Source organism: Myotis davidii, unplaced genomic scaffold (assembly GCF_000327345.1).
Source record: "Myotis davidii unplaced genomic scaffold, ASM32734v1 scaffold214, whole genome shotgun sequence".
In the NCBI taxonomy this organism is placed as follows: Eukaryota; Metazoa; Chordata; class Mammalia; order Chiroptera; family Vespertilionidae; genus Myotis; species Myotis davidii.
This window is the reverse complement of record NW_006285782.1, coordinates 774983-802455: the sequence shown is the minus strand read 5'-3', so window position 1 is coordinate 802455 and position 27473 is coordinate 774983. Positions and strand designations below refer to the sequence as shown.

The 27473-nt window shown below is 43.0% G+C and overlaps 1 protein-coding gene across 1 annotated transcript in view; it reads right to left on the bottom strand.

Moving 5' to 3' along the window:
• The window catches only part of LRGUK (leucine-rich repeats and guanylate kinase domain containing), a 104852-nt gene that overhangs the window by 60540 nt on the left and 16839 nt on the right, over positions 1–27473 (bottom strand). Inside the window, exons 6-11 of the mRNA XM_006756705.2 lie at positions 21389–21513; positions 16168–16311; positions 9784–9864; positions 6902–6988; positions 5123–5229; positions 318–437 (exon numbers count right to left, since the gene is read on the bottom strand). Coding sequence (XP_006756768.2) covers positions 318–437; positions 5123–5229; positions 6902–6988; positions 9784–9864; positions 16168–16311; positions 21389–21513 — 664 coding nt within the window. The remainder of the gene's footprint in view (positions 1–317; positions 438–5122; positions 5230–6901; positions 6989–9783; positions 9865–16167; positions 16312–21388; positions 21514–27473) is intronic.

Here is a 27473-nt window from a genome sequence, read left to right as displayed (position 1 = left end):
GGAGACTGGGAGGCTGCCGGTCACACATCACAGCATTGTGATCGTGCTGCCGCCCGCCCGGCGACAGGATGAGCCCATTCCAACGCCGCTCTGTGTAATTAAAACATGAGTATTTCCTGACCTTGGAGAGTGACTTTGGCTGTCACTGAATTAAAGTTAAACATTTGGAGGTTTAAAGTAAAAAAAAAAAAAAATACAGTGTACAAAGCAATGCAATAAATGGCATCTATGCACGCATTTGAACTTGCTTCAAATCAATAGTCAAAATCAGCAATCTCCAACCTCCCACAGTCTCCCCAGCCAATGAGCAAACTTACCCGTATCGGAAGTAAGTGCTGAACTGCCTGCAGAGGCGGTGGGCGAGTTCCCGTTTCCCACAGTCTTCAGGACCGGCTAAGACCAACATGGGGTACGGGGCATCCAGGCTGGGCAGGGTGCTGCAACACAGGGCAGGGTCAATGCGGGGCCTGCTCCGCCAGGGCGGGGTGCTGGCTGCACCCGCACAGCAGGCGGGCCCCCTCCATACGATGCCAAAAGTACATTCAAAGCACAGATAACCCGGGAAATCCAAGTCCGTGTAAATCTAACTTAACAATTCTTTAAAAAAGAAACTAGATTGTAAGGTATGTTAATTCTTGCTTGATAAAGTGTTCCCCTATTTCAAAATGAAAGAAGACTGCCCTCTGAGAATTTCACTTTAACATCCCTACCTATTGCATTAGAACACTGATATGCAAAGAAACGGTAATAACTAAAACTTACCTGAGCAACTATGTGCCAGGCACTATTCTAGGAGTCTTACATGTTTTACCTCATTCAGTCATCACAGGAAGCTAATGGAGATCTTTCTATCATCTCCATTAACAGGTGAAGACTGGAACACAGAGAGGTTAGTTAACTTGCTCAAAGGAACAGCTAATGAGTAAGAGCTGACGGATGAATGTCAGCATGGCTGCTGGGCCTGAGACACTCGCCTAAACAATCAGTTGGCTACTAAAACCTCCCGCAACACGGGGAGCTAAAGTGTTGGACTTCACTCACGACACTAATTCTAGAATAAGCGGGCCATTTTAAATAAACAGATGGCTGAGGGGTGAATGTTATGAAGAATGGGGGTGGTGACAGCACGATGCTTCAGCCTCTCTGCAAACCCACAGAGAAACAGAAAAACGTGAGCGCAAAAGCCCCCGGAAAACATGTATCACAAACCAGGGGACAAGGTATCTCCACGAATCACAAATCTGTGCAGGAAGAGGAGGGAGGAAGCAATGGGGCAGCATCTGAGGGATCTGAGAGCAAGGGAACCCCAAGCAGTCAATGGGGTCCCCTGGGAAGCGGGCAGGCCAGAGCTGCACATGCACCAAACCTGTCCAGGAATGTTCCCGGCAGCTGTGGTGTAACCGCCGGAACCGGCATCAGCCTGGATGAATCGCTCAACTGGCTGTGGTGCATCCGCACAAGGAACGCTGCTCAGCCATCCCAGGGAATGAGCTACTCATACAACCCACCAACTTGGATGAATCTCCAGGGGATGTGCCAATCCCAAAGGGCATATACTACATCATTGCATTTACATGGCAATCTTGCGATGACAACATTATACAGATGGGAACAGGTTCCGGGTGGCCAGAGCTCAGGGCAGCTCAGAGGGAGGCGGCTGCAGCTCTAACAGGGAAGCGCAGGGACCTTGTGACAAAATCATCTGCTTCTCGACTGTAGTGCTGCTCACATGAATCTACACACGTGATAACATTGCACAGAACTAAGAGCGCCTGTGAGGACATGCAAAAGTGGCAAACTCTGATGCAGCTGGTACTGCATCAATGGCAGTTTTCAGGATTTGATATTCTACTATTGCTATGATGTCACCATTGGGGAGACAGTGAAAATACATAGAATTTCTCTGTATTACTTCTTACAACTGCATGTGAATCTAAAATTATCTCAAAATAATTCTTTAATGATTCAAGAGAAGAAAACTTTGAGAGAAAGTGACAAATGTTGAAAATAAGCAAATAAATATTCTCTTTCTCAAGAAGAAAACCAAAGCAAAAGAACAGAATAAATATTAAAGGCTGTAATTACAGAAAACTTTCCTGAAATAAAAATAAAACAAAACTGTATCTTATGAAAGAACACACAACATACCTGAGGATATTAGCCCAGAACAACGAATACCAAGATATACAAGTAGTCTAGTAAAATTACTGGACTTAGAAGAAAAAGAAAAAAAAAATGTTCTGCTAGAAAAAGAGATGACATGACTTATAAGGGAAAGGAGATCAAATTGTCATTGGATTTTTTACAGCAATATTTTGCATAAAGTAAAATGAAGTAACAGCTTCAATATATTCAAGGAAAAATGGGCCATGGGCTTTATATATTATAGCAAAAATGACTTTCAGTATAAAGGGCAGAGAATACCATCAACAAAGGGATATTGACCCCATAGACTGTCCTAAGGAATCTCCTAGAGAACAAGCTTCATATAAGCAAAATGACTCAAAAGACATCCATATAAGGGGCTGGGAGTGAGCAATGAACACTAAAATACCCACAGAGCCAAGACCAAGTGACAACTAAGGAGAGTGTGCAGTCTTTGATGGATATATGTCCTGACAATATAAATACAGTACAGTATTTTTAAAATGGGGTGATTGACACTTACATAAAATATATAGAATAGGCAAAGTCATAGAGACAGAAAGTAGATTAGAAGTTACCTGGGAGCGGGAGTAGCTGAGAACTGGGTGTTATTGCTAGAGTTTCTGTTTGGGGTGATTAAAAAGTTTTGCAAAAAGACGGTGATGATAGTTGTACAAAACTGTGAATATAATTAATGTCACCGAACTTTAAAATGGGTAAGATAGCACATTTTATCCTATATATATTTTGCCATAATGAAAAATGGGGGCTGGGTAATGGGAAGAATATAGGCAAGATACGTTCAGTGCTTTCAGTAATCATGTTGGTGGGGGTGTTGGTATTGGTATTCTGATACTGTTGTTGTGTAATGTGGGATTTTTAAAAAGAGTAATTATGGGATATTCTAGTTCCATCCTCCATGTCGTTGGTGTGGAAGAAAAGGAGGTTCAGATGAAATAGGCAGGGGGTGAAGCAAAAGTTCAGCTGTAATCTTGAAACTGAACTGCAAGTATCAATGTGAAGTGAGGAGGTACTTTATCATCTATGTATAGATTGATACAGATAGATCTATCTAGATATAGATTAGATAGCTATCAACAGCTTGGACAGATGTAGATAGATAGGTGCAAACAGGATAGAGAGAATAGATGACTACATGGATGGAAGGACAGAAGGAAAGAGGGAAGAAAGGAGGGAAGAAATAAATATATTCCTGGTTCGGTCCACTCTAAGGCCTAGAAACAATGATCAACTCTATAGCCATGATTGTCTCCAGCACTCAGATTGTGATTGGAAAATACCATTTCTCACTAAAACAAACCAGAGCTTCTTGGGGAAATGGAAGATTTTTTTTTAAATATATTTTTATTGATTTCAGAGAGGAAGGGAGAGGGAGAGAGAGAGAGAGAAACATCAGTGATGAGAGAGAATCATGGATCAGCCGCCTCTTGCACATCCCCTACCAGGGATCGAGCCAGCAACCCAGGCATGTGCCCTTGACTGGAATCGAACCTGGGACCCTTCAGTCCGCAGGCCAACGCTCAATCCACTGAGCCAAACCAGCTAGAGCAGAAGTGTAAGATTTTAAAGTTCAGACAGGACTTGCACAAGACAGTCTGCAGAACCCTGTCAGTCCAGAGCACGAAGCTCTCAGCAACCACCAGGCCAGAGTCAAGGTTCTGCGGGCTCATTTTAATCCTGTATCCTCACCCAGTCACGGCAGGGCGGGACAGTGATTCCCCCAAAATGCAGCACAAAAGCCCCAAGGTCAAGCATCAGGGTTCCTCCTCTGGGCTCCCGGAGAGCTGTGTGCTGGCCCAGAGTGGGACGGGCAGTGCCCCCTGCGAGTTTTTCACAATGAAGACTGCCCCCTACCCTGGCTGCTTGGCCATTCGCACTTACCTGCTCAATAGCCAGAAATGATGATGAAATATGTGTTTATCAGGCACTGTTGTAAATTTCTTTGATACATATTTTTATATAAATGTACCCTAAAGCATGAAACAACTAACAATCTTCATAAACTAAAAAAGAAATACAATGAGGACATAAATGCTCTTTAAAAAAAAAATCAAATGTGCTTTTCCAGATATATGCAAGTAAATGATAAATCATTTCACCTAGAGGGCTACCATAAATGCATATAAAACTGTCAATGTCTGTATTATTAAATTACATGTAAAAAATCATGTCCTGGTTGCAAAGTAAAGCATTTTGCTCTCTGTGGAAAACCATGTGACGTACAGGAGCAAATATCACATGAAGAAGAGAAGCCATTTATAACCAAGAGATCTTACAAGTATTTTAAGCAAGCCGTTGGGTCTTGGTAGACTTTCTGAATTATACTTATAGCATAAACGGCCATCTGCTCCAACAGATCATTTAGAAAGGAAAGGAGAAAACGTGGTAATCTGTCTCCGAACTTAGAGGTGAGAGACTGTTCATGTGTTCAAGCAAGGCAAGCGCCTGCTCCAAGGGCACCCCTGAGACAAGACTGGCAGGCTGCCCTCGGCCAGCGGGCTGCCTCCAGGGCTCTACCAATCTGTGTTCCTGGGATGCTCCCTGGCAGGGGTCCAGCCTCCACTCACAGCTAAGGGAACATGTACAGTGGACAGAAATGATCACGATCGTCCGTGGTTCTACCCTACAGCAAAAACCCTGACAAACTCTTTTTACTCATTATTATTATTTCACCATCCCATGTCACAGGCTGGCCACCATTCAGGGGCCAGGTGAGAGAGGGAAGATGAACCCACTCACCACCACACTTGGGGAAACACCAAGAGAGAGCCCATCTTCAAGCATGTGATGGATAAAACGCTGTCATCGAGCCAAGTCGGCCGATCAGATAAACCCCTGGCCTCTTCCCTTAGACGAGGTGAAAAAGGAATGGGTCACAAAACGGAAGCCTAGGAAAAGGACGGGGTGCCCCATGCTCACTGCCCCGAGTTCTACCCCAAGAATCCCTAGCGAATACCTGTCAAAGATCCTCTGCGGCTGCATCACGCTGTGGACAACGTGGGTCAGGTGATCCTGGGCTGCGACCACTTCCGGGGGAGGGTTGTACTTATTTACTGCGAAAACCTGTTTCAGAATCAGAGATGCAAAGGGAAACAGACTGCACTTCTAAAAAGCACACAAGGCTCAGATTTTCTTTAATGAATCAGTCTAGACAGGCAACCAGGTAGAGAAAAGAATGTAAGGCATGCTCATGAATCTCTGTGCTCAGTCTCCAAGCCTAAATAATGGTAATTACTTTAAAGTATTGAGCTGGAGTCCCTCGATCCCCTACTTTTAATACAGTCAACATCCCAACTGTTAGTAGAAGAGGAAGAAATAAAATTCAGCTGCAGATTCCAGGTAGTTGATGTTGCAGAATTTTCTTCTTATGCCATCTCACCAAGAACTATCCTGATGATCTCAAATTCTACCCAAAGCTCCTCCTCTTTTAGCATAACGTTCTCTGTCCAAAGACCTAGGCCTTTTCTTCATAAGATACGGCTCTCCATCCCCTTGTTTTTGCCATCCCTCTAAATGCATTATCCTGTCTGCCATACCTTTCCTTAACCTATAGCTTTGAATTGTATTTCCTTTGCAAAACGTTAAAGGAAAAGAGAAATCTAATAAATATCTTTGGTTGTGAGAATAACAACAGACTCTTGTCGATAACTGTTTTTAACCAAGATTTCAGAAAGGCATTTATAAAACGAAATACCTTCCTCTCTACATTAAGCCTGTTTCCATTCCACTCAATGTGCATTGAAAGACATCCCTCATCACCAGTCACTAAAGCGAGACAAAGCGGCTAGCACAGGTATGGTGGAGGGGGGCAGGGGCTAGCTTTTGAGGTCTGCTTACTCTGCAACTGTGTCCAGATGTATTATCTATATAATAAAAGCCTAAGCAACCGTTATGACAGAACGACCAGAATGACTGGTTGCTATGATGCGCACTAACCACCAGGGGGCAGGTGCTCAATGCAGGAGCTACCTCTTGGTGGTCAGTGTGCTCCCACAGGGGGAGCGTCGCTCAGCCAGAAGCTGGGTTCATGGCTGGCAAGCGCAGCGGCAGTGGTGGGGGCCTCTCCCGCCTGTGCGGCAGCGCTAAGGAAGGAGCAGCAAACCGAGTGGTAAGAAGCAGTGAGCAGACAGGCGGTAAGGAGCAAGGGGTCCCAGACGGCGAGAGGGATATCTGACTACCAGCTTAGACCCAATCCCTGCAGGGAGTGGGCCTAAGCCGACAGGCAGACATCCCCCAAGGGGTCTTGGACTGCTATAGGGCACAGGCCGGACTGAGTGACTCCCCCCTACCCCGTGCACAAATTTTGTGCAAAAGGCCTCTAGTTATCTTAAAAAGCAGAATTAAGGATTTAAAATAGCAGAGTAGTCATTCATTTGTGTACCTTTTGAGTATATGGTAAAATGACAATAAAATACATTTCATGATTAAATCTATTTTAGAATAGCACGTAGAATGGCACACCCTCTAAATAGGATAGTTATCTAAATTAATAATCCGCTGGAATGCTGCCGGCCTACAGAAATGCAATGCTGCTGCTGAATTGGGGTTGATGTTCAGCTTTGAAGAGGGTTAAACAGACTGATCTTAGGACAAGGGAGCACTCCCTGAACAAACCATTAATTCACATGTAAATTGATTATGAGCATCGTTTATCGATTTTATTGGTCCTGCAGCAGTCAGTGTGAGCTTTTCAGCTTATTAACTGAGAAACACATGAAGTAATATGATTACATACCTTTTCTTCCACTGTAATCTTCCTCTGATCTAATTCCGTTAATTGTAGTAGCATAAAAATGACGAAGAGCCAATATTCAGAGTGTTCCTATTTGAAATATCAAGAGGACTACTGAATTGCCTTTGTTTTCCAAATTAAAAAGCACCAGCATTCTACTTTCACAGAAGCTGGGCTATCACCTGCTACCCTGTCTCTCTCTCTCTCTCACACACACACACACACACACACACACACTTCTCCACATTTTCACACTTATCAACCCCATTAAATTAACAACGCAAATGCACACTGTCCCTTGCAACTTATAAAGCTCTTCCAAGTTGTGATCTTGCTGGTCTCCCTGTGAGGCAAGCGGGACAGGTGTGAGCATCTTCATTTCTAAAGAGCCTTAGGGGCGAAGCATTCCATCTAAGGATCCATGGCCAGCAACTCGAACCCTATCTTCTAACTCAGGCATTTTCAACCTTTTCTATCTCTGGGCACACATAAAGTAATTACTAAAATTCTATAGCACACCAAAAATACAATATATTTTTTGCTGATCTGACAAAAAAAAAAGGATAATTTTGATTGATTTACAGAAATAACAACAGTAATTACCTACCTTTTTTGCTCCCAGTGACTTTTTTAAAAAAGTGACTTTTGCCCAGCTGGCATGGCTCAGTGGTTGAGCGTCGACCTATGAACCAAGAGGTCACGGTTCGATTCCCAGTCAGGGCACATGCCCAGGTTGCGGGCTCTGTTCCTGATATGGGGCGTGCAGGAGGCAGCTAATCAATGATTCTCTCTCATCATTGATGTTTCTATCTCTCTCTCTCCCTCTCCTATCCTCTCTGAAATTAATTAAAAAATATTTTTTAAAAAGTAACTTTTTACATATGTACCAAGAATTAACCAACAGATGCAACCTTATTATGTAACATGACCAATAAGATGCAACTCTGTTATATGACCTACATATATATGGTTCAAGACAGGGCAGCATACCAGATGGCTATTGTTGCCTTGGCTGTTTCCACTTTTTAAATTTCTCTATTGATTTCAGAAAGGGGGTGGGAGGGAGGGAGAGAGAGGGAGAAGGGATGAGAATGAACATTGATCAGCTGCCTCTTGCACACCCCTCACTGGGGACCAAGCATGCAACCTGGGCATGTATCCTGACTGGGAATTGAATGGTGACCTCCTAGTTCATAGGTTGATGCTCAACCCCTGAGCCACACCGACAGTCATTTGTTTTTATTTGACAATCTAAGGGAAAAGAGGTCAGTGCCCCTGACTAAATAGTCAGGTATTGCATGTTCCAAAAATTCTTGGGGCACACTGGGTGAAAATTGCTGTTCTAACTCCAAAGAGTTTCAGAATTGCAAATATTGAAACATTTATTATTACTTTGTTATTTGTTTAAGACTTTGTTTTATTTTTGTATTAATTTGTATCATGTATTATATGGAGGGGGGTTCTCTCTCCCCATGACCAGTGCAGAGAGAGAGAACTTGGGGGAGGGGGGGGTTGATGAATCTTGATTAGAAAGCGACGAGGTTTAAGGGAAAATGAATAAAACAAGACTGAGACAGAAACAGAGTGAAAGCTGGGCCTCGGTGTGGTGTCTGCCCTCTGATGGAAGGACAGACACGGAGAGAGTCAGCACCGCAAGCAGGTTTATTAAATACTCGAGTAACAGGAAGTTACACCACATCTGGGTGGGCCGTGAGTTCCTGGCGACATCATGAGCTCCACCCCCCTAACACGTCAAACGGAGCGGTGCTCCAATTTCTTGATTAGGTCTGGCCCCAGGGCGTGACTCTGCCTTTGCTCTGAGTTTCAGCCGACATATTTAAAGATGCCCGAGTGTTTTACCAGTGGCACTCAACAGTAATTATGAATTTATTTCATAATAAAATGATATTTATTTATGGAATGAATTCTTTTATAACTCCCTACCATTGGCTATGTTAGGATTATCTGCCCTTTAAAAATGCAATTAACGTGTTTTGTATCATGAAGCTACGCCTCTTTGAAGGGAAAGATATTAGTGACTGATACATCTTACAGATGACAATGTATGTTACATGAACCGACACTCCTTATGGATCTGAAGCTGGGGGTGATGGCTGCTGTAAGCTCCATTGCTTTCTTTCCAGAACTGCTTGTAATGCCTGCCGCCATTTCTATACCAAGCACTGCTTTTACTTTTAAATCTTATTTTTCATTTTTAATTTCTTTTTGCCATTCTAGAGACATTGATTACAAAAACAAAGGTACTCACTCGAGCTACGTACAAAGTCAAGAGTCTATAGAAAGGTAAGCGAAGGGTATAGGTAGGAAAGGGTATGAGGACAAAGACACAAAGGCCAGGGCCGGGAGAAAAGATTCATCGGTGAAGCCAGAGCCTGCAAAACAGTCATGGGTCTCAGATTCCCAGATGTGAAGGATCCAGGGAAATACATTTTTTTCTTTAATCATTTTACAACACCTGCTTCCCAGCTATATGCAGACAATTACTCTAGGTATCTAATCTTAGACTCTCTTTCCCCTGTTACAAAACAGGAACCACATTCTGTCCACACCCCAGCACCGTGCACCTTCTAATGCAAGAGGCTGCTGCTCCCCCATCTCAGCAGCTCCCTCCCGGGATCTTGGCCACCTCCTGGATGACTCACAGGTACCACACAGAGTGGACCCGTTCAGGCTTCCCTTCCCCTGACAGAGGTGCCCAGGGTGCCTAACCTTCTGATTGTTTAACCCTCCTCTTTGCCTCCTAAGAGACTGAGAATGAAGATAAACACACCACACTCATGTCCTGATGCTCTTTATCAAAAGCACTTCTTGAAGAAGAGTTCCAAGAAGCCCTCATCCCCTCCCTGAGGTAGATGATCTCTTACCTGTATTGGATTTTTCAGAAGATTGAGAATTCGAAGGAGGGGTAGATTTTCAATGTATTCTATTTCACCCAGCTCAGCAATCTGTTTCATCAAAGAGACACAACAGTATCAATAGACTGAATGCACAAAAACAGTAGGAAGGATCATATATGAGGGGATGCCGTGGATCCTTTAAATTCAACTTATTTTAAAAATTGCTCTGTCGACTATCCAGCCCTTTAATGAGACTCTCACAGTTTCACAGAACCTCTCCGGCGTGAGAACAGTGAGGTGTTCCTCATGCTGCTTTACAGGCACATGTGAAACGGCACATGGAAGCGGAGAAATGGCATGGAAAATGCATGTGGAGGCTACCTGTTCTCCCCCAATTCCCCCTTCCTGAGCCTCCAGTCCCCAATCTGCCCCTCAGCACAGCTTCTGCTGCCCTGGCTCACTGCCCAGTGAAGCCTTCTTACAGCAGGTGTAGCTCTTATCATTTGTGAAAAATATATTTTTTTATTGATTTCAGAGAGGAAGTGAGAGGGAGAGAGAGATAGAAACATCAAAAATGAGAGAGAATCATTGATTGGCCCCCATCTGTAGGCCCCCTACTCGGGATGGAGCCTGCAACCCGGCATGTGCCCCGGCCAGGAATCACACTGTGACCTCCTGGTTCTTAGGTCAATGCTCAACCACTGAGCCATGCCCACCAGGCAGCTCTATAATTTTTTAACAAGAGATTATTATTTTAAAGAAAGATAAAAACAAAAATTGTATGACGTAGTTCTCAACATGGGTGTTACACAGGGGTTTGCCTTAATGCTTTTTGTTAAATGCAGTTATGTTTTATACTCTCTTCTATGTAAGTTAAGTTTCACAACTTTTAAAAGTAAGGGGAAAAAGGTGTCCTTAATTTAACCAAGAATAGAGGTTGGGTTGCACCATGCCTGAATTTTCCACTAAATTAAAGACAAACACTTTTCCTTAAATTTCCTGTAGTTAGCATAATTACCATTTTATTTCAAACTAGAGGCCCGGTGCACGAAATCCGTGCATGGGTAGGGTCGTTAGACCTGGCCGGCGATCAGGGCCAGCCAGGGCTTTCCTTCGTTCTGCGCCACCCCCTGGTGGTCAGCACATGTCATAGTGAGTGGTCGAACTCCCGAGGGGACAATTTGCATATTAGCCTTTTATTATATAGGATACAGATACTGAACTTTTGCAAAATATTAATAAGCACTTTTCATTTATATTTCTCCCCACCCAACTCATTCTTGCATGTACTGTAAAGCTCCCCAACAGCAGAGCCCTGAGAATCCTGAGTTATCCAACCACAAAACACAGCGAAAATGTAAACTATTCCCAAAGCTAAATCAGGGTAAGAATATTCGCTCCATGTTTGAAGGATGCTACTTTCAAAGATACAATAAGAAAGGCAAATTCCGAGATACAATATACAACCTGCCCACATTAATCTGGATATAGCAATGTTAGGCTATTACACATAGCTTTTTCCATAAGATGACTAGCTTACCCCTAGCTTACCCCTTGGACTAGCTTACCCCACATGGTCCTCTATAAGATACAAGAATCAATATTTTATATTGCATTATTCAGGGGGTAGAAAGGTACACTTGGTTCCCATTGGCTCAGTCATAACGTTCATACTATGGACTGACATCCCTACAGACACCACTCCTGTGGTTGGTCCTAACGCAAATGGCACCATGTCTCACCAAGTCCGGCCATGGGCATTCACAGCCCTGCTGGTGAGAGTGGAAACTGGCACAATCTTTCTAAAGGGCAATCTGCGTTAAAAATGCGTAAACTATGACACCGGTATCCCACTTCAGGAGTTTTATCCTGAAGAAATCATCAGACGTTAGATACAAGAATGCTCTAATGCTTTTAGTAAAAGTTAAAATATTCTAAATCCTGAAAGCTCCACCATCAGGGGATTAAATGAGCCATGGTGCAGCCACATAACAGGAATCTATGCATCCAATCCAGAACATGGTGACATCTACAGTGATTGACATGGAAAGGTCTTCAAATGTTACAAACAGCACAGACAGAATGATCATGGACCACGCAGTTATATTACCACTAAGATGCCAGCTGGGATCAGTGGTCTTTAGAGAGTCAAATGAGAGGAATCCAGCTTCCCTCCCAGTCCTTCAAAGGCAGGATAAGGCTGGTAAGGGCAGACGGGAGCCGGTGTGGAGTAGCCTGGCTTCGAGTTCCTATGGCTGCTGAGTTAGCCACGTGCGCAGGTCCTGGCTGCCCTGCCTGAGCCCCGTGTCCTGCAGACCTACCCCCACAGCAGACCACCCTATGTCTTCTCTCCTCAAATGCCAAGACCCGTGCCTGTGTGTATCACTTATGATTATAGACGGAGTGGGGACACCGCACCCCAAATGACCTACAGTGAATATTGCCAAAAAGTTTATATTCTTAAAGGAACGTCAGCCATCTGCTGCACGAATGTCACACCAGCAGAGCCGGTCACCATTCTAGTCTGGCCCTCTTCTCGAGTCTCCTCTGCCCGTTAGCTCTTCCCCACCCTCCAGAGGCCTGTCAGCTTGGGCTTCGTAGGGAGCGCAGTTGACATGACTCATTTTTTGCCTTTTCCTCTGGCCATGCTCACCGCGCCTTACCATCCAGACCTAAGGGGGCTGTGCTAGATGGATGGATGGATAGACAAACAGACAGAGACAGATATAGATATTTGTGATACAATGACACTAAGTCTCAGAAAAGCAAAATGGCATTCTCTAAGTAACTCCCAGACCAATATTTTGCTTCTAGAAGAAAGGACTGACGTTACAATAGAGTTAACATCTGGGGGATAAGTTGTAAATGCTAGAAATGACATCAAACCTACCAAGGACTACAGAGTAAAGAGTGATAAAGGCCCCCAAATCACCAGCTGACAATAAACATTTGCAAAGGAACTTAAAAGAGATGTTTGCAAGATCATGGGAGGTACAGCAGTGTTTCAACAGCTAAAGCCAAGTGAATAATACCAGAGAAAGTGCTACCGATAAAACAACATTCCTAACATCAAATTAATCACATGAGAAGCAACAGCCATGTTATGTTTCTTTTAAATGATAAATTTTCCAGCCCTGATACATAGCATTCCCAGTAGTACTGGAGAAATCTCTGAGGAAATCTTTGGAAGGCTCAAAGAATATTTCAAAGTACTGGGTTGCTCCCCAACCTGCCCACTGGGGAGCCAGGGAATTATGTTATTGTTACGAACCCAATCATTGTCCAAGGATCCCCACCACTGGGAAATGTGGCCACTTTTTTTAAAAGGGAGTCTCTAATATTTGAAAATTATAAACTCCTTCCTTTACTCGCTTTTTTCTTTAAACGTTTTCAAATGTAATTTGGATAGTCTCTTGAAATGGAAGAGAACAATATATGATTTGTGAGGTCTATCTAGACCAGCACTACACAGTACAGTGGTTACTAACCACAAGTAGTAACCCAGCACTTGGAATATGGCTAGGATGAATCCAAATGTCCTGTGTGTACAACACACACCAGATGTCAAAAATCTTATTGTGAAGCAACAGAATATAAAATATCTCGCCAATAAATTTTTACATAGATTACATGTTGAAGTTATAATATTTTGGATGTTTTGAGCTAAATAAGACATATTATTAAAGCTAATTTCACCTGTTTCTTTTTACCTCTTTACTGTGGCTACTAGAAAATTTAAAGTTGCACACACATATTTTTATGAGAAAACATTCTTCTAGGACATTTACACCATACACCTTTCTGAAAGGGGACCCTTAGCATTTCATTTACTGTACTATCCTGCAGGGTTAAGAACACTGACTCTGGGGGCAACCAGTGTACATTTACATTTTAGCTGTTATTTGCCAGGTAAATAGCCTTAGACAAGTTACTTAACCTCTCTACATCCCAGGAGCGATAATCATAGGGCTATATAATAAGGATTAAGTGAAATACATGTAAAGTGCTTAGTATAGTGCCTTGTGCTATAGTCAAAGAATATCACAGTTATTTTATGACTATAATTGTTATTATTAGTATTACTATTGCTGCTATTCCTGAATCCTGAAATACACTGAATTGGGATTCAACGAGTGCATTCCATCTTTCCAACATTCCCTGTATATACGTGAGAATCATGTTAATGACAATCTCATAAAAAAGGTATTAAAACCATACAAAAGAGAGATGATGCTGGCTTCATAAGACACATGGCACAATGAGGAAAAGTTTTCCATTGGAATTAACTTTAGAAATCGACAAAACAATTTAACGTACAAATCAAGTGAACGTGAGGATGAACAGTTCTGTCTGTAATCAAATATCTACTTCTTCCCAGACCTAAAGATTGCCTTTTCTTCATTTTTAAAAACCTAACAGATGCCCTAGCAGGTAGCTCAGCTGGCTAGGGCATCATCCCGATACGCCAAGGTTTTGGATTCAATCGATGAATGCATAAATGAGTGGAAGAACAAATCTCTCTCTCTCTCTCTCTCTCTCTCTCTCTCTCTCTCTCTCTCTCTCATCAGTTTTTTATAAAACATCCTCAGGTGTGGATTTAAAAGAAAAGAGTAAAAGTCAACTTGTATAATTTGTGGCATCATGAGCACATTAAGCTAGATACAGAGATTTGAATAAGTCCGATCCCCAACTCATACAGCTGGGGAGCATACACTGTTGTACCAAAGGATGTTGGCGTTCACCCCGTGCCTCTTTTCTTTCAAGGGCAGGCATGGGCCACACCAGCCTGCGGCCATTCTTCTGTCAGTTTCCCTGCGCTGACTTTCAGGCAGTCCTAGCGCCATCCTGCTACACAAACTTTCACGCGGACACGTTTACTTCAGAAGGTCATGTGTACTTGGTTGTAGCTGAAACCTTTAAAACCATGTACTAAGGGATCATCAAGTTTTCAAAAATTAAGAATTGTTAAGTATTTATTTATTTACTAGAGGCCCGGTGCACAAAAATTTGTGCACTCGGGGGGGAGGGGGGGTCCCTCAGCCCGGCCTGTGCCCTCTCAAAGTCTGGGACCCCTCGGGAGATAACGACCTGCTGGTTTAGGCCTGTTGGGGAACCGCCCCGTCACACTCAAGGCAAGTTTGATGGGCAGGTTGCGGCGCCACCCCGTCACGTACACAGCAGGGCCAATCAGGGGGTTGGGGCGCTGCCCCCTGTTACTCACAGAGCAGGGCCCATCAGGGGGGTTGGGGCTCCGTCCCCGGGCACGCACAGAGCAGGGTCGATCAGGGGGTTGGGGAGCTCCCCCGTCATTCACAGAGTAGGGCCTATAGGGGAGTTGGAGCACCGCCCCATCACACACAGAGCAGGGCCCATGGGGGGTAGGGGGGTTGGGGCGCCGCACCCTGTCACACACAGAGCCACAGGGCAATCAGGGGGGTGGGGAGCTCCCCCCTATCAGGCACAGAGCAGGGCTGATCAGGGGGTTGGGGCGCCTTCCCCTGACACGAACAGAACAGGGCGGATAGGGAGGTTGTGGCCCCACCCCCTGTCACACACAGAGTCGCAGGGTGATCAGGGGGTTTGGGCGCTGCCCCCTGTCACGCTGATCCCGGTGCCGGGAGGCCTCGCGGCTCCGCTGATCCCGGTGCTGGGAGGCATATTACCCTTTTACTATATAGGATAGAGGCCCGGTGCACGGGGGGGGGCAGGCTGGTTTTCCCTGAAGGGTGTCCTGGATCAGGGTGGGGGTCCCCACTGGGGTGCCTGGCCAGCCTGGGTGAGGGGCTGAGGGCTGTTTTCAGGCTGGCGGGGGACTGAAGCTCCCAAACGCTCCTTTTTTTCTTTTTTTTTTTTTATTCTGGGCCAGCTTTAGCTCTGAGGCTCCCGCTCTTAGGCCTCCGCTGCTGAAAGCAGGTTTCTGGCCTTTGTTTACCTTCTGTCTTTGAAACAATGTTGCGATCCTGCTGGCTGAAGCCCGGTGCCTAAACCAGGTTTCTGGGGCTTTGTTTATCTTCTGTATTTGTAACATAGTTGCTTAGAGTTGCAGCTCAGAGGCCGGCAGCGGCAGGCGGGGAATGTTGGAGTCCTCCGTCACTGAAGCAAGCAAGCCTCAAGCAAGCCTCATGTTCGCTTTAAGCTGCCTGGCTGCCGGCCGCCATCTTGGCTGGCAGTTAATTTGCATATTGCCCTGATTAGTCAATGGGAAGGGTAGCGGTCGTACACTAATTACCATGTTTCTCTTTTATTAGATAGGATTTCAAGTCTTCCCTCAACTACTGTTCCAGGAGGTTTTCTAGAATGACATTTCTGAGCTGGCATTTAAGATGACAGCCCTTGAGCAACCAATAATGGGTCCTACTGTGTCTTCTTAATGTCGACAAAGCTGCCAACACGTGGGAAGCCCGACCTTACCTTATTGTCCTCCAGGTTGATCACTTCCAGGAAGTCGTGATTCTCTAAGCCTTGGAGGCTCTTGATCTGATTGTGGGACAGGTCCAAAATCTTCAGGGCTTTTAGCCGGTCCAAACCCATGATCTTCTCAAGCAAGTTATGGCTCTAAAATGGTTAAAAGACACTCAATGTCCTAAAGGCCTCTATAGGAAAAGGTGTAATGACAAGTTTTCATTCTGAATACTGTCCCAAATCTCGCCCACTAAGAAATCTCAATTTCTCAGCTGGAAGACTCAGAAGATATTTTTTTTAAAAAAATTAAATATGTTTTTATTGATTTCAGAGAGTAAGGAAGAGGGAAGGAGGGATAAAATTATCAAAAATGAGAATCATCAATCAGCTGCCTCCTGCAAGATTGCCCCATAGTGGGGATCAAGCCCACAACCCAGGTATGTGCCCTGACCTCGAATCGAACTGTGATCTCCTGGTTTATCACTCAACCACTGAACCATACCAGTGGGCAGAACATAATAATTTCACTAAAGTTAAAGCAAGATGAATATTCAAATCAGTAGGGCAGCATTTTACATTGCATAACCTAAAACCTAATGACAGCATAACTCCATGTTTATCTTTAGAAATAAAATGTACGCAGTTCTTTCATCAGCATCACAATAAGTCACCTGAATATTTAATTTACACATACACTCTGTTTTCAGCAGTATTCTAAATGCACTCTCTTCATAGCGTGAGGGCTCTGGCAGTCTGACACAAGCCTTCCGTTACTTGTGCTCATGAGGTTCCTGCCTCACATATCTGGGCTGGACCTATGCCTTGTCCTAATCAAAGGATATGGCAGAAGCAGGCCAGTTCCAAGTCTCAGGATTAAGAAGGCCTGGCAGCTTCCCCTGTGGTGTCTTAGAGCCCTGCGGTGCAATGTAAGAACACTAGCTACTCTATTGGAGAGAATTTGTGGAGAGGTCCCATGGGGAAGGAGAAGTCACATGGAGAGGCTCCTGAGATTAAATACAGAGGGAAAATCCAGCCATTCCAGCGTCCCAGCTGGGCCCAGACCCCAGCCCATCTGCCAGCTGCGTGAGGCAAGACCAGCAGAAGAACCACCAGCTGCCCCCAGCTCAGACTGTAGAATTGCTGGCGAACACAATGGTTAGCTAATAAAATTTCTCCACGCCACTACACTTGGGGCGGCTTATCATGCAATAATAGTAAACTGAAGTAAGTTCTTCAATTATTCACACATGAACATCTTCTCAGACAATGAGCATAAAACCAAGAAAGATTCAAGACTTGACCATCGTTCTTTCCCAACCCTCATGTACCCATCAACAACAAATTATGGTGATAGTAGTCATTTGAATTTTCTTTACATTTTTCAACATACTCATAACTCCATGGTTCCTTAGTGTTGAGGTATAGTAAAACGCACAGTAAAAGTAACTTTTAATTTAAATTGAGAATCATATTAAAGACAATTTTGAGGTTTCAATTAATGCTGTTATGCCCATCTTTAAACTTTTAATAAACACTTAGGAACTAAAAAATGAAATTATGGCCCTGGCCAGGTGGCTCAGTTGGTTGGAGTATCATCCCATATACCAAAAGTATTCAGGTTCAATTCCCTGTTGGGGTGTATATGAGAGGCAATCAATTGATGTTTCTCTCACATCAATATTTCTCTCTCTCTCTCTCTCTCTCTCTCTCTCTCTCTCTCTCTCTCTCTCTCTCTCTCTCTCTCTCTCTCTCTCTCTCTCTCTCTCTCTCTCTCTCTCTCTCTCTCTCTCTCTCTCTCTCTCTCTCTCTCTTTCTCTCTCTCTCTCTCTCTCAAATTAATAAACATGTCCTCAGGTGAGGATAAAAATATTAAATCATAATACTCTCTTCCTCTATAATATTTTTTCTGAGATATTTAATAGCAAGAACTCATTTTAATCCTATTTTTCTTAAGATTTCACTTCAATAATGAGCAAGATTTGTGTTCATTAGTATAATTTATGGTTCTTTAAAACATGTTAATAGAATGTTGATGATCTATAAAGCTTGGGGTCTCATTAAACCATTTCCTTTATTCTTATATATGTTGAAAAAATTCTATTAGAAGAAGGAAAAAATATTAATAACCCCATTTGCCTAAATTAAGTCAAGTTTCCTACTGTGCAAAATTAAAAAATGTTCAAAAAGTATAATAGAAAAGAAAAAATGATATTAAGCTTAACATGATGTCCATGTTAATTTAACTTACTGAAATAAGACTTCAATATCCTATTTAAAATATGCCCACATATCAAGTTTATATACCCTATACTTCTTTGCAAAGAACCTTGAAGTGCTGTAGATGTGGAAGATAGCCTGTATAATTTTTTTTAAATATTTTTTTATTGATTTCAGAGAGGAAGGGAGAAGGAGAGGGAGATAGAAACATCAATGATGAGAGAGAATCACTGATTGGCTGCCTCCTGCACACCCACTACTGGGGGTCGAGCCCGCAACCCAGGAATGTGCCCTTGGCCAGAATTGAACCTGGGACCCTTCAGTCCGCAGGCTGACGCTCTATCCACTGAGCCAAGCTGGCCAGGGCAGCCTGTATAATTCTTTACAGCATCTCTGATGGCTTTCAAGGTGGTAGATATAAGAATAATGAGCCTTGGACGGTGTTCTCAGTGGTTAGAGCATCAGCCCCAGACACTGAAGGGTCTCAGATTGGATTCCCTGTCAAGGGCACATACCTGGTTCACTCCCCACCCTGGTTTGGGGCATGTGTGGCAACCAGTCGATGTGTCTCCCTCTCATCGATGTTTCTCTCTACCCCCCTTCCATTCTCTCTGAAAAGCAATGGAAAAAATATCCTCAGGTGAAGATTAACAACAACAATTAAAAGAGTAGAATGAGGCATAGAGAAGTTCAATTAGATAGCCTGTGGTCATAAAAGGAAGCAGAGCTGAGAAATATTCAGAATCACACAATTTCTGAGTTGAAACTCCTCCAGTCCAACCCATTATCCAAGTGCTGAGGACACAGTGGACATCCAGTTTCTACACGAATAGCTGTTGCTTGTTGTGTCATGACTAACAGGGTAAAGGGCGCCCTCAGAGAGAAGCCATTTCCTTAAATAAATGAAATGAGAAATACTCATCTCCCCATGTGGAAGGGAAACAACAAATGGTTCTTACTAAGACAAAATAAATTTAAAATTTGAAATGCATTGTCCTGATTTGCCAAGGGAGGTGGCTACCACAACAGCCCACAAGTGAACCACATTTCCCCCTTACGTTTGTCACAAACGTTGATGGGTAGACAGCTATTGGCGTGTATACTGAATTGTCCTTTTTTTCTCTAAATTGTAAAATAAATTATTTTCAGTAATAAAGCCATTGATTTTCTTACTCCACAGCTTAAAAAATGAAAGCATTAAAAACTGTTGAAACAAATGTGTAACATTTCACTGTATGTATTTTATTAACATATGGAAAAGAAAACCTTCCTATTCTCAAAAAATTCAAGGAAAATTAATGATGGCACAAAATTGTCAGCATGGATTACTTATTTAGTTATTGAAACAAACTCTTAAGGATGAAAGTGCTATGTGTTGTTACTTTTTTAATTAAGATTCTAAAAAGTGAATTCTAGAGAAAGGAAGGGGAGAGAACCATTAGTGTGAGAGTGAAACATCGACTGGCTACCTCCTGCATGATCTCTCCGGGGATTGAGCCTGCAACCTGGGCATGTGCCCCGACCAGGAATCGAACCAGCGGCCTTTCGGTGCATGGGACGATGCCCAACCGACTGAGCCAAACCAGGCAGGGCTATGTGTTGTTATTCTTAATAATGAATTCAATTCTTGTTCCCTTAAGCACACCCCCAGATCTTCTATTGCTCCACTTAAAGCTAATGGGAATGCCAATACAGAAAAGATGTAAAGAGAGGATAAGCTACAAACAGAACAGTACATGCCGCCAATAATCCTTTAAATTGTTCCAACTTTAAAATGTGACTTTTCTTACAATTCTGAAATTTGCGATGCAACTTATCAAGTTCATTTTCATTTATGTTTGGCTAATAGGCATTTGTGGGCAGGAACCATGAAACCTCAGGGAAATGATTAAACCTCCCCATGCCTCATTCCCATCCTCAGTACTCAGAACCAGTACTTCATCTTCCGCTGAGTCACTGTAAGGAGTGAAGGGTCTTAAAAACACACTTCATCCCCAAGCGAGGGGAGAAAATTAACACACGGCCATCCATCAGCTCTCGGTGGTTAAATAAGACAGGGATAGTATATTGTATATGTCAAAATTCTGCAGACAACTAAACATGTTATTTCAAACAACAGCTCAACACTCCCGTGGGAGAGTTCACATAGGAATTTAATAAGCTACCATCCTCATGGCTTACCATCCTCCAGGCCCACCTTGTGACAGGTATAATAAAGAATAGCAAAGCCATCCAAGGTTAAGAAGTAGGAGGGAGGAGGGAAGGAAGAAGAAAAAATCCTGGATAATTCCGAAACTATATTATCAGCCCCCAAATTAGTGAGCAATGCTGTTCTTTCAAAAATACTGTATATTTGGGACTGTTATGATCCTCCCAATTTTTTGTAAATTACCTTTTCATTGAGTCATAGTCACATAGCATGTTCTATAGCTAAGGAAGAGTGCTCTCTATGGGCAAGATAGCCAAGTTTCCACTCTCTGATTGGAGCCGTTCATCTATTCTCAGTACTATTCTGGTTGTTAGAAGAAGGGGAGACTAGCATATATTAATACAAAAAGACAGCAAAACTTCAGTGCCCAGAGAACATCTTGTGGTTCATTTGAAAGCAAGAGTGTTAACATCAATAAATATAATGCCTAAATAAGCTTAAGTTTTCTTTTACCAATAAGACATTATAAAATGTATTTTAAAATAATTGTTAAAAGTATGCCTTTCTCAATGCAAAAAAAAAAATCAATCTTTTTTAAAAAATTGAATTTGGATACCAAATTAGAAAATCATTTTCCTTTAGCCTGAAATCTCTCTCTCTCTCTCTCTCTCTCTCTCTCTCTCTCTCTCTCTGACACACACACACACACACACACACACAGATACAGCAAAGAATAGATAAAAACTGAAGAAAATAACATACCATTAAGGAATTCTCTCTTTCTAAAGCTGAAAATTCCTAAACAATTCTAAGTCATGCCATTCCTAAAACGTTAACTAGTGCTCCCAATGTTGTCAGACTCACCAGACAGAGGATTTTGATGGGCAGCTCGCCCAGGCCGCTGATCGTTGTGATCTTGTTCTTGGCCAAGCTGAGGTGAGTCAGGCTGCTGCACAGCTCTAACCCTCTGATTTCTTCTATCGCGTTGCCTATATACCAGGACTGTGTTTAAGGAAAATGTTGTTCAAAACATTTTAGAGAAAACAAGAACCCCTGGCAAAAACAGAGCAGTATTATATGTCAATGTAGCATGAACATGTATTTTTCACATAGAAGTTAATACCAGCACAACTTAAAATTAACTTTTTAAAAAATCCTCGTGCGAGGATGTTGAGAGAGAGAGAGAGAGAGAGAGAGAGGGAGAAACATGAGGTGAGAGAGAAACATCAATTGGTTTCGGTTGCCTCCCATATGTTCCCCTGACCAGGGATCAAGCCTGAAACCGAGGTATGTGCCCTGACTGGCACTCCAACCTGTCACCCCTTGGTGTACGGGAGGATGCTCCAACCAAGGGAGCCACCCAGCGAGGGTGAAAATGAAAGTCACATTTGCATTCACATGTGACTCAATGTGCGAGGAAAGGAAGTGCAGAGGGGCTCCCGGCTGCCCCCTCCCTTGGGGTGCGCTCCCTCCCTCACAGGGCTCTGTGAGAAACTCCAGTGCTTCCCACCGGCTGGACTTCTGAACTGAACTGCCCAGAGAGGCAACAGGTGCCAAGCTTTCTCATCATCAAAACCAGGGTCACAGCCTGGGAATGAATGGCCTCTGTAGCCAATGAGCGGTAAGAAAAAGCCAATGTCCTGGTACAGAGAGAAACGGCCCTTTCTCTTCTCCCTTTAAAATAAACGAAGCCAATACTCTGCCTTCATTTCCTCATCCATTGACTAAGTAAGTTTCTATTCATTGCTAAAATTTTAACCTATCTTCTGTGTCCCATCCGTGTAGGCACCTAAAACCATCAACTCAAAGTCACCGAGTCTTCTCGCCTCTCTGTCTTCAATCTCTTTGGCAAATTTCTGGATTTGATACAATTTCCCCATTAAAGTTCAGTTTTCCCTTGAAAGTAGCCTAAGACATCACCGTTTTCTCAGCCACTTGTAATCTTCAGGGCCTGCAATCCATCACCAAACCTAGCTTTTTTTTTTTTTTTTTACTTTAAAACATCTCTTTAATTATTCTTTTCCTTTTCATTCATTCCTCGGCCAACTTAATTAAGCTTTAGCACTAATGGGCACCTCCAACATCCTGTCTCCAAGTCACTTCACACATTGTAGTCAGGTTAATATTTTTTTTTTCAAAATATTGACTGGGTATTACACTTCAATTAAAAAATTCTCATAGGATGAATCCCAAATTCCTCACTCAGCATTTAGAGCTCTTCCCTTTCAGCAAACCAGTTAGTCAGTTTCATCCCCATTATAATCCAGTGAGAATTCTCCACTTCTGCCAGTGAACATTCTCAATGGGTCTGGGAGGGACAAGTAACGTTTCTGCTTGGCCGTGTTACTGTTCTTCATACTGCTCTCCAGCTCCTTTCTAAACCCTGCCTGTTCTCAGGCTCAGTGTCAAATCCCACTTTTGTTTTTCCTTTTTTTAAACATTCATATTCAACCAACATCTTAAGTGGTTTTTTTTTTGATAGATAACCTTATTTTCTTATTTCTTTTTTATTACTTTTTAATTGCATAAGTAAGTACAAATAATAGTTTGGAAGAACATATTCACAACATCTAGAATAGGCAAAGGATTACTATCTAGAGTACATAAAGAAACGCCACAAACTAATAGAGAAAAAGGAGAAAACAACAGGATTGAAAGCGAAGAATATGTTCAGGCTATTCCCAGGTAGTTTTCAGGAGAGCAAATCTAAGTGGCTAATAAACATGTGAAAAGACACTTCACCTGTAGTCAGAGAATACAAATTAAGACAACACGCCATTCTTCACCCACCAGGGTAGCAAACATCTGAAAAGGATTAAAGGGTGTAAAGGTTCTAAAGAACAGATACTTTCATAGTCCTGAGTGAGAGGGTTCTTAAGATGCAGCCACTTTAGAGGTGACGTGGCAGTAAATATGTCACAGCAATTCCCCTTCTTGGCATCTACTCTAGACAAACCACCGATTCCTTGAAGTTCAGTGTCAAATCCCACTTTTGTTTTTCCTTTTTTTAAACATTCATATTCAACCAACATCTTAAGTGGTTTTTTTTTTGATAGATAACCTTATTTTCTTATTTCTTTTTTATTACTTTTTAATTGCATAAGTAAGTACAAATAATAGTTTGGAAGAACATATTCACAACATCTAGAATAGGCAAAGGATTACTATCTAGAGTACATAAAGAAACACCACAAACTAATAGAGAAAAAGGAGAAACCAACTGGATTGAAAGTGAAGAATATGTTCAGGCTATTCCCAGGAGGTTTTCAGGAGAGCAAATCTAAGTGGCTAATAAACATGTGAAAAGACACTTCACCTGTAGTCAGAGAATACAAATTAAGACAACACGCCATTCTTCACCCACCAGGGTAGCAAACATCTGAAAAGGATTAAAGGGTGTAAAGGTTCTAAAGAACAGATACTTTCATTGTACTGAGTGAGAGGGTTCTTAACACATTGTTTGCGCCACGTGAGACCAAGGAATCCCATCCTCTACCACTGGGCCAACAGCACGAATGGAAGATTCAAGGCCATGACTGATTTTGAAAAGAACTAGGCTGCAGAAGGGTCAGATGTTTCATTTGCAAAGTGAAGATCACGCCAGATTGCCCCAAGCCCAAAAGCTAGATCATCAGAAAAAACTAGAAACTGGGTGTGAATGAGTTGCACAAACCATAAAACACTTAACAGTTGTAAGGCATGTTATTCCTCCTGAATTACGAGCACAGAGCACGTGAGACCAAGGAATCCCATCCTCTACCACTCGGCCAACAGCTCGAATGGAAGATTCAAGGCCAGGCCTGATTCCGAAAAGAACTAGGCTGCAGAAAGGGAAATTAGGAAACTAGAAGCAATGGTGAGAAAATGTTGCCAGATGAACCAGAAATTCCTAGATTTTCTTCACTGGTTTCATTCAAATTCAATTGTTGGGTGGAAACACAGCTCTGCTTGTCGTCACTATGCATTTTCAAATCTCCTTGCATCAGCTTCCTGCCAGAATAGCTCTGCACAGAGACCTCCAAGCTCCCCGACGCTATGGCTACGGTCCTTTCCGCTCCCATTTCCTTTAGCTACTTAACTAAAGTTCTTCTATTACTAAGCCAAGACCAGAGCTTTGCAGATAAGGGTTGTAACAAAGGCTGTGAAATGTAGGAGATGGGAAATTAAACTCTCACACAGCCAGGTGAAATACAGCATCTTTGGAGTAGGCAAAGATGCCCATCTGTCTCGGATTAGCAGAGGGTGCAACAGTCCTTCGGGCCTATTTCAGGAGTACTAGCGTCCTGGTAGCTGTGCTCCCACCAAAATGAAGAAACTCTAAATTACCACAAAGGGTACGCACAACACATGCTTGTGGGTGGCTGAGCCCAGACGCATTCCCTTGGGAAGCAGGCAAGGATGAGAACACTAGCAAACAGGAATCCTGAAACTAGGAAGAGGTCATGGGAATTGAAAAGGAAAGCTTGTTTACTGTGTACACAGTAATTTTCCAAGGCACTATAGGCTAAGCACAGTTCCCTTGGTACCTCCAGCTGACTGGCTGACTAGAGCGGCAGGGCTTGCTGCATGAAATCAGTATTGCCAGGGCCAACGGGAGGAGCAACGCGGGTGCATCACTGCAGTGGTAACCCCGGGCTCTGCAGCCGCCACCCTCACTCACAGCACTGGGGCCGAGGGTGAGGAACTGACCGAACAACTCTACCGAGAAATAAGTTCATTTCAGAAAAACAGTTCCCCACGCTTCATTTTCCTTTAGATTTCCAGGACTTTCAGGCACTATAAATTAACAAGGTTTGTGGGTAAGGGGCATTTTAAAAATATGTATTTTTACTAGTATTGACTTTAGAGAGAGAGGAAGGGGGGGAGAGAGAGAGAGAGAGAGAGAGAGAGAGGTAGAAACATCAATGAGAGAGGCATGGATTGGCTGCCTCCTGCACGCCCTTCACTGGGGATTGAACCTGCAACCCAGGCATGTGCCCTGACCTGGAATCAAACCAGGGACCTCTTAGTTCATGAGTTGATGCTCAATCACTGAGCCACACCAGCCGGGCAGGAAGAAGCGTGTTTTTACAGTGGCTCAGCAGCTTTCCTGCCCAGGGACCCCACAGTCACCTCGTGTGTGACCGCCAGCAATGATAACGGTCAATGTGCAGGCTGGTCCAACAGTCCATGTGGTCCATGCAGCGCCAAGTTCACAGCCTGCTTTCAGAAATTCCTTTATCTCCCCAATTGCCCAGTTTCTTACTTTAGGAACCTTTATAAAGTATTACCTGCCCTTCTTCTAACATTATTCTTTCACAGGTTTTGGAACTTTTGGGTAAGAAGAAATATCATTGATAAGTCACTAAACTATTATAATGAATTAGCTTACTGGGTAATCCTCTTAGGCGTATTTTCATTTTAAAAGGCCACAGTCAGGAGAAACACTCACAGAACCCTGAATTATCAAATTGTATTCCAGCTCTAAAGCGCTTCGTTCAGTGAATAAATCTTTGGCAGCGGAATGTTAGGTTCCGGAGGAAACGGAGCGGAAGAACCAGGGTGCACAGGCAGAACCTCGCAGCAGGGAAAGCCCAGCCATTTATTTTACATTTTGGCGATGCTGTCAGCAGTTCACAGCGTTTGACATGAATTACTCACTAGTCAGTATTCGCTCTTATTCATGTGTCTGTGATCAAAATATATGGTCCGAATGGGTAGAAAACCGTTACTAGACATACTGGAAATCCATCACACTCCTCTTAGTGGGGAGAGCCGCAGTGATGGCTTTAAGCAAAACCAGCCCTGAGAGGCCTGTATCACCTTGCCAGGGCAAAACGTTCTTCCCATGGGAGTGACACTCTTTAAGCAATGAAACACGCACACACTGTGAATGGAGAGGTGATAACAGGAGTAATTACTCAATGAGATGCAACATGGGCAAAATAATGGGATTCCGAAGACTACTCTCAGCTCAACCATTTTCCAAATAATCTTGGACAGTTCGCCGAATCTCCCTGAGTTGTGGGCGCCTCCTCCACAAAATAACGGTCAGTACTGGATGGTTTCTAAAACCCTGTCTCGATTTTAAAATTCAATGAATCATTTTTCAATTTCACAATCCTATAATTGTAAATTACAATGCACAGCCAGTCAAGATTTATAGGTAAAGAATAAACTGCTCCTTTCTCAAGAATAATAAATTTATGTACACTTGGCAAAGTTTATCATCTTGCAATTTAAAATGATTATCAATTAATCACCAATTATCCACGTCTTGAAAGGATAAAACAGCATGATAAAATAAACTACAAAGTTATCTTATAGTTAATGCATTCTGAGGTATTAATATAATCTACCAGGATTACATTATCAGTAGTACTAGCTTTATTAACTCAGTTGTTTTTAAATAATTGTTCTGTTTGTTATATTGATCATTATCTCCCTGAGTTGTGGGCGAATCTCTTAGAAACCATCCAGTACTGACCATTATTTTGTGGAGGAGGCGCCCACAACTCAGGGAGATTCGGCTTTTATTTAACTTTATTTTAAAGAAAAGCATACTTCCCTCCCCCCCTCCCAACTAGAAAAGTCATATATGCCCACTATGGAAAGCTCGACCAAATATAAAAATGACAGCAGTCAGGTTTCTGCAGCCATCGGATTAGGAAAGCACGCCTTGCAAGGCAGAATAGAGACAGTGGGCTAGTTTAGAGCTGAGCTTCTCAGAGTTCGGTCTCAGACCAGCAATGCCAGCATGACCTGGGAACTTTAGAAACATGATCTCAGGGGCCACCCCAGACCTACTCAGAAAGAGGCTCTGAGGAGGGGGCCGGCAATGTGTTCAGCAAACCATCCAGGCCAGTGGTCGGCAAGCTCATTAGTCAACAGAGCCACATATCAACAGTACAACGATTGAAATTTCTTTTGAGAACCAAATTTTTTAAACTTAAACTACAGTTTCCAAATG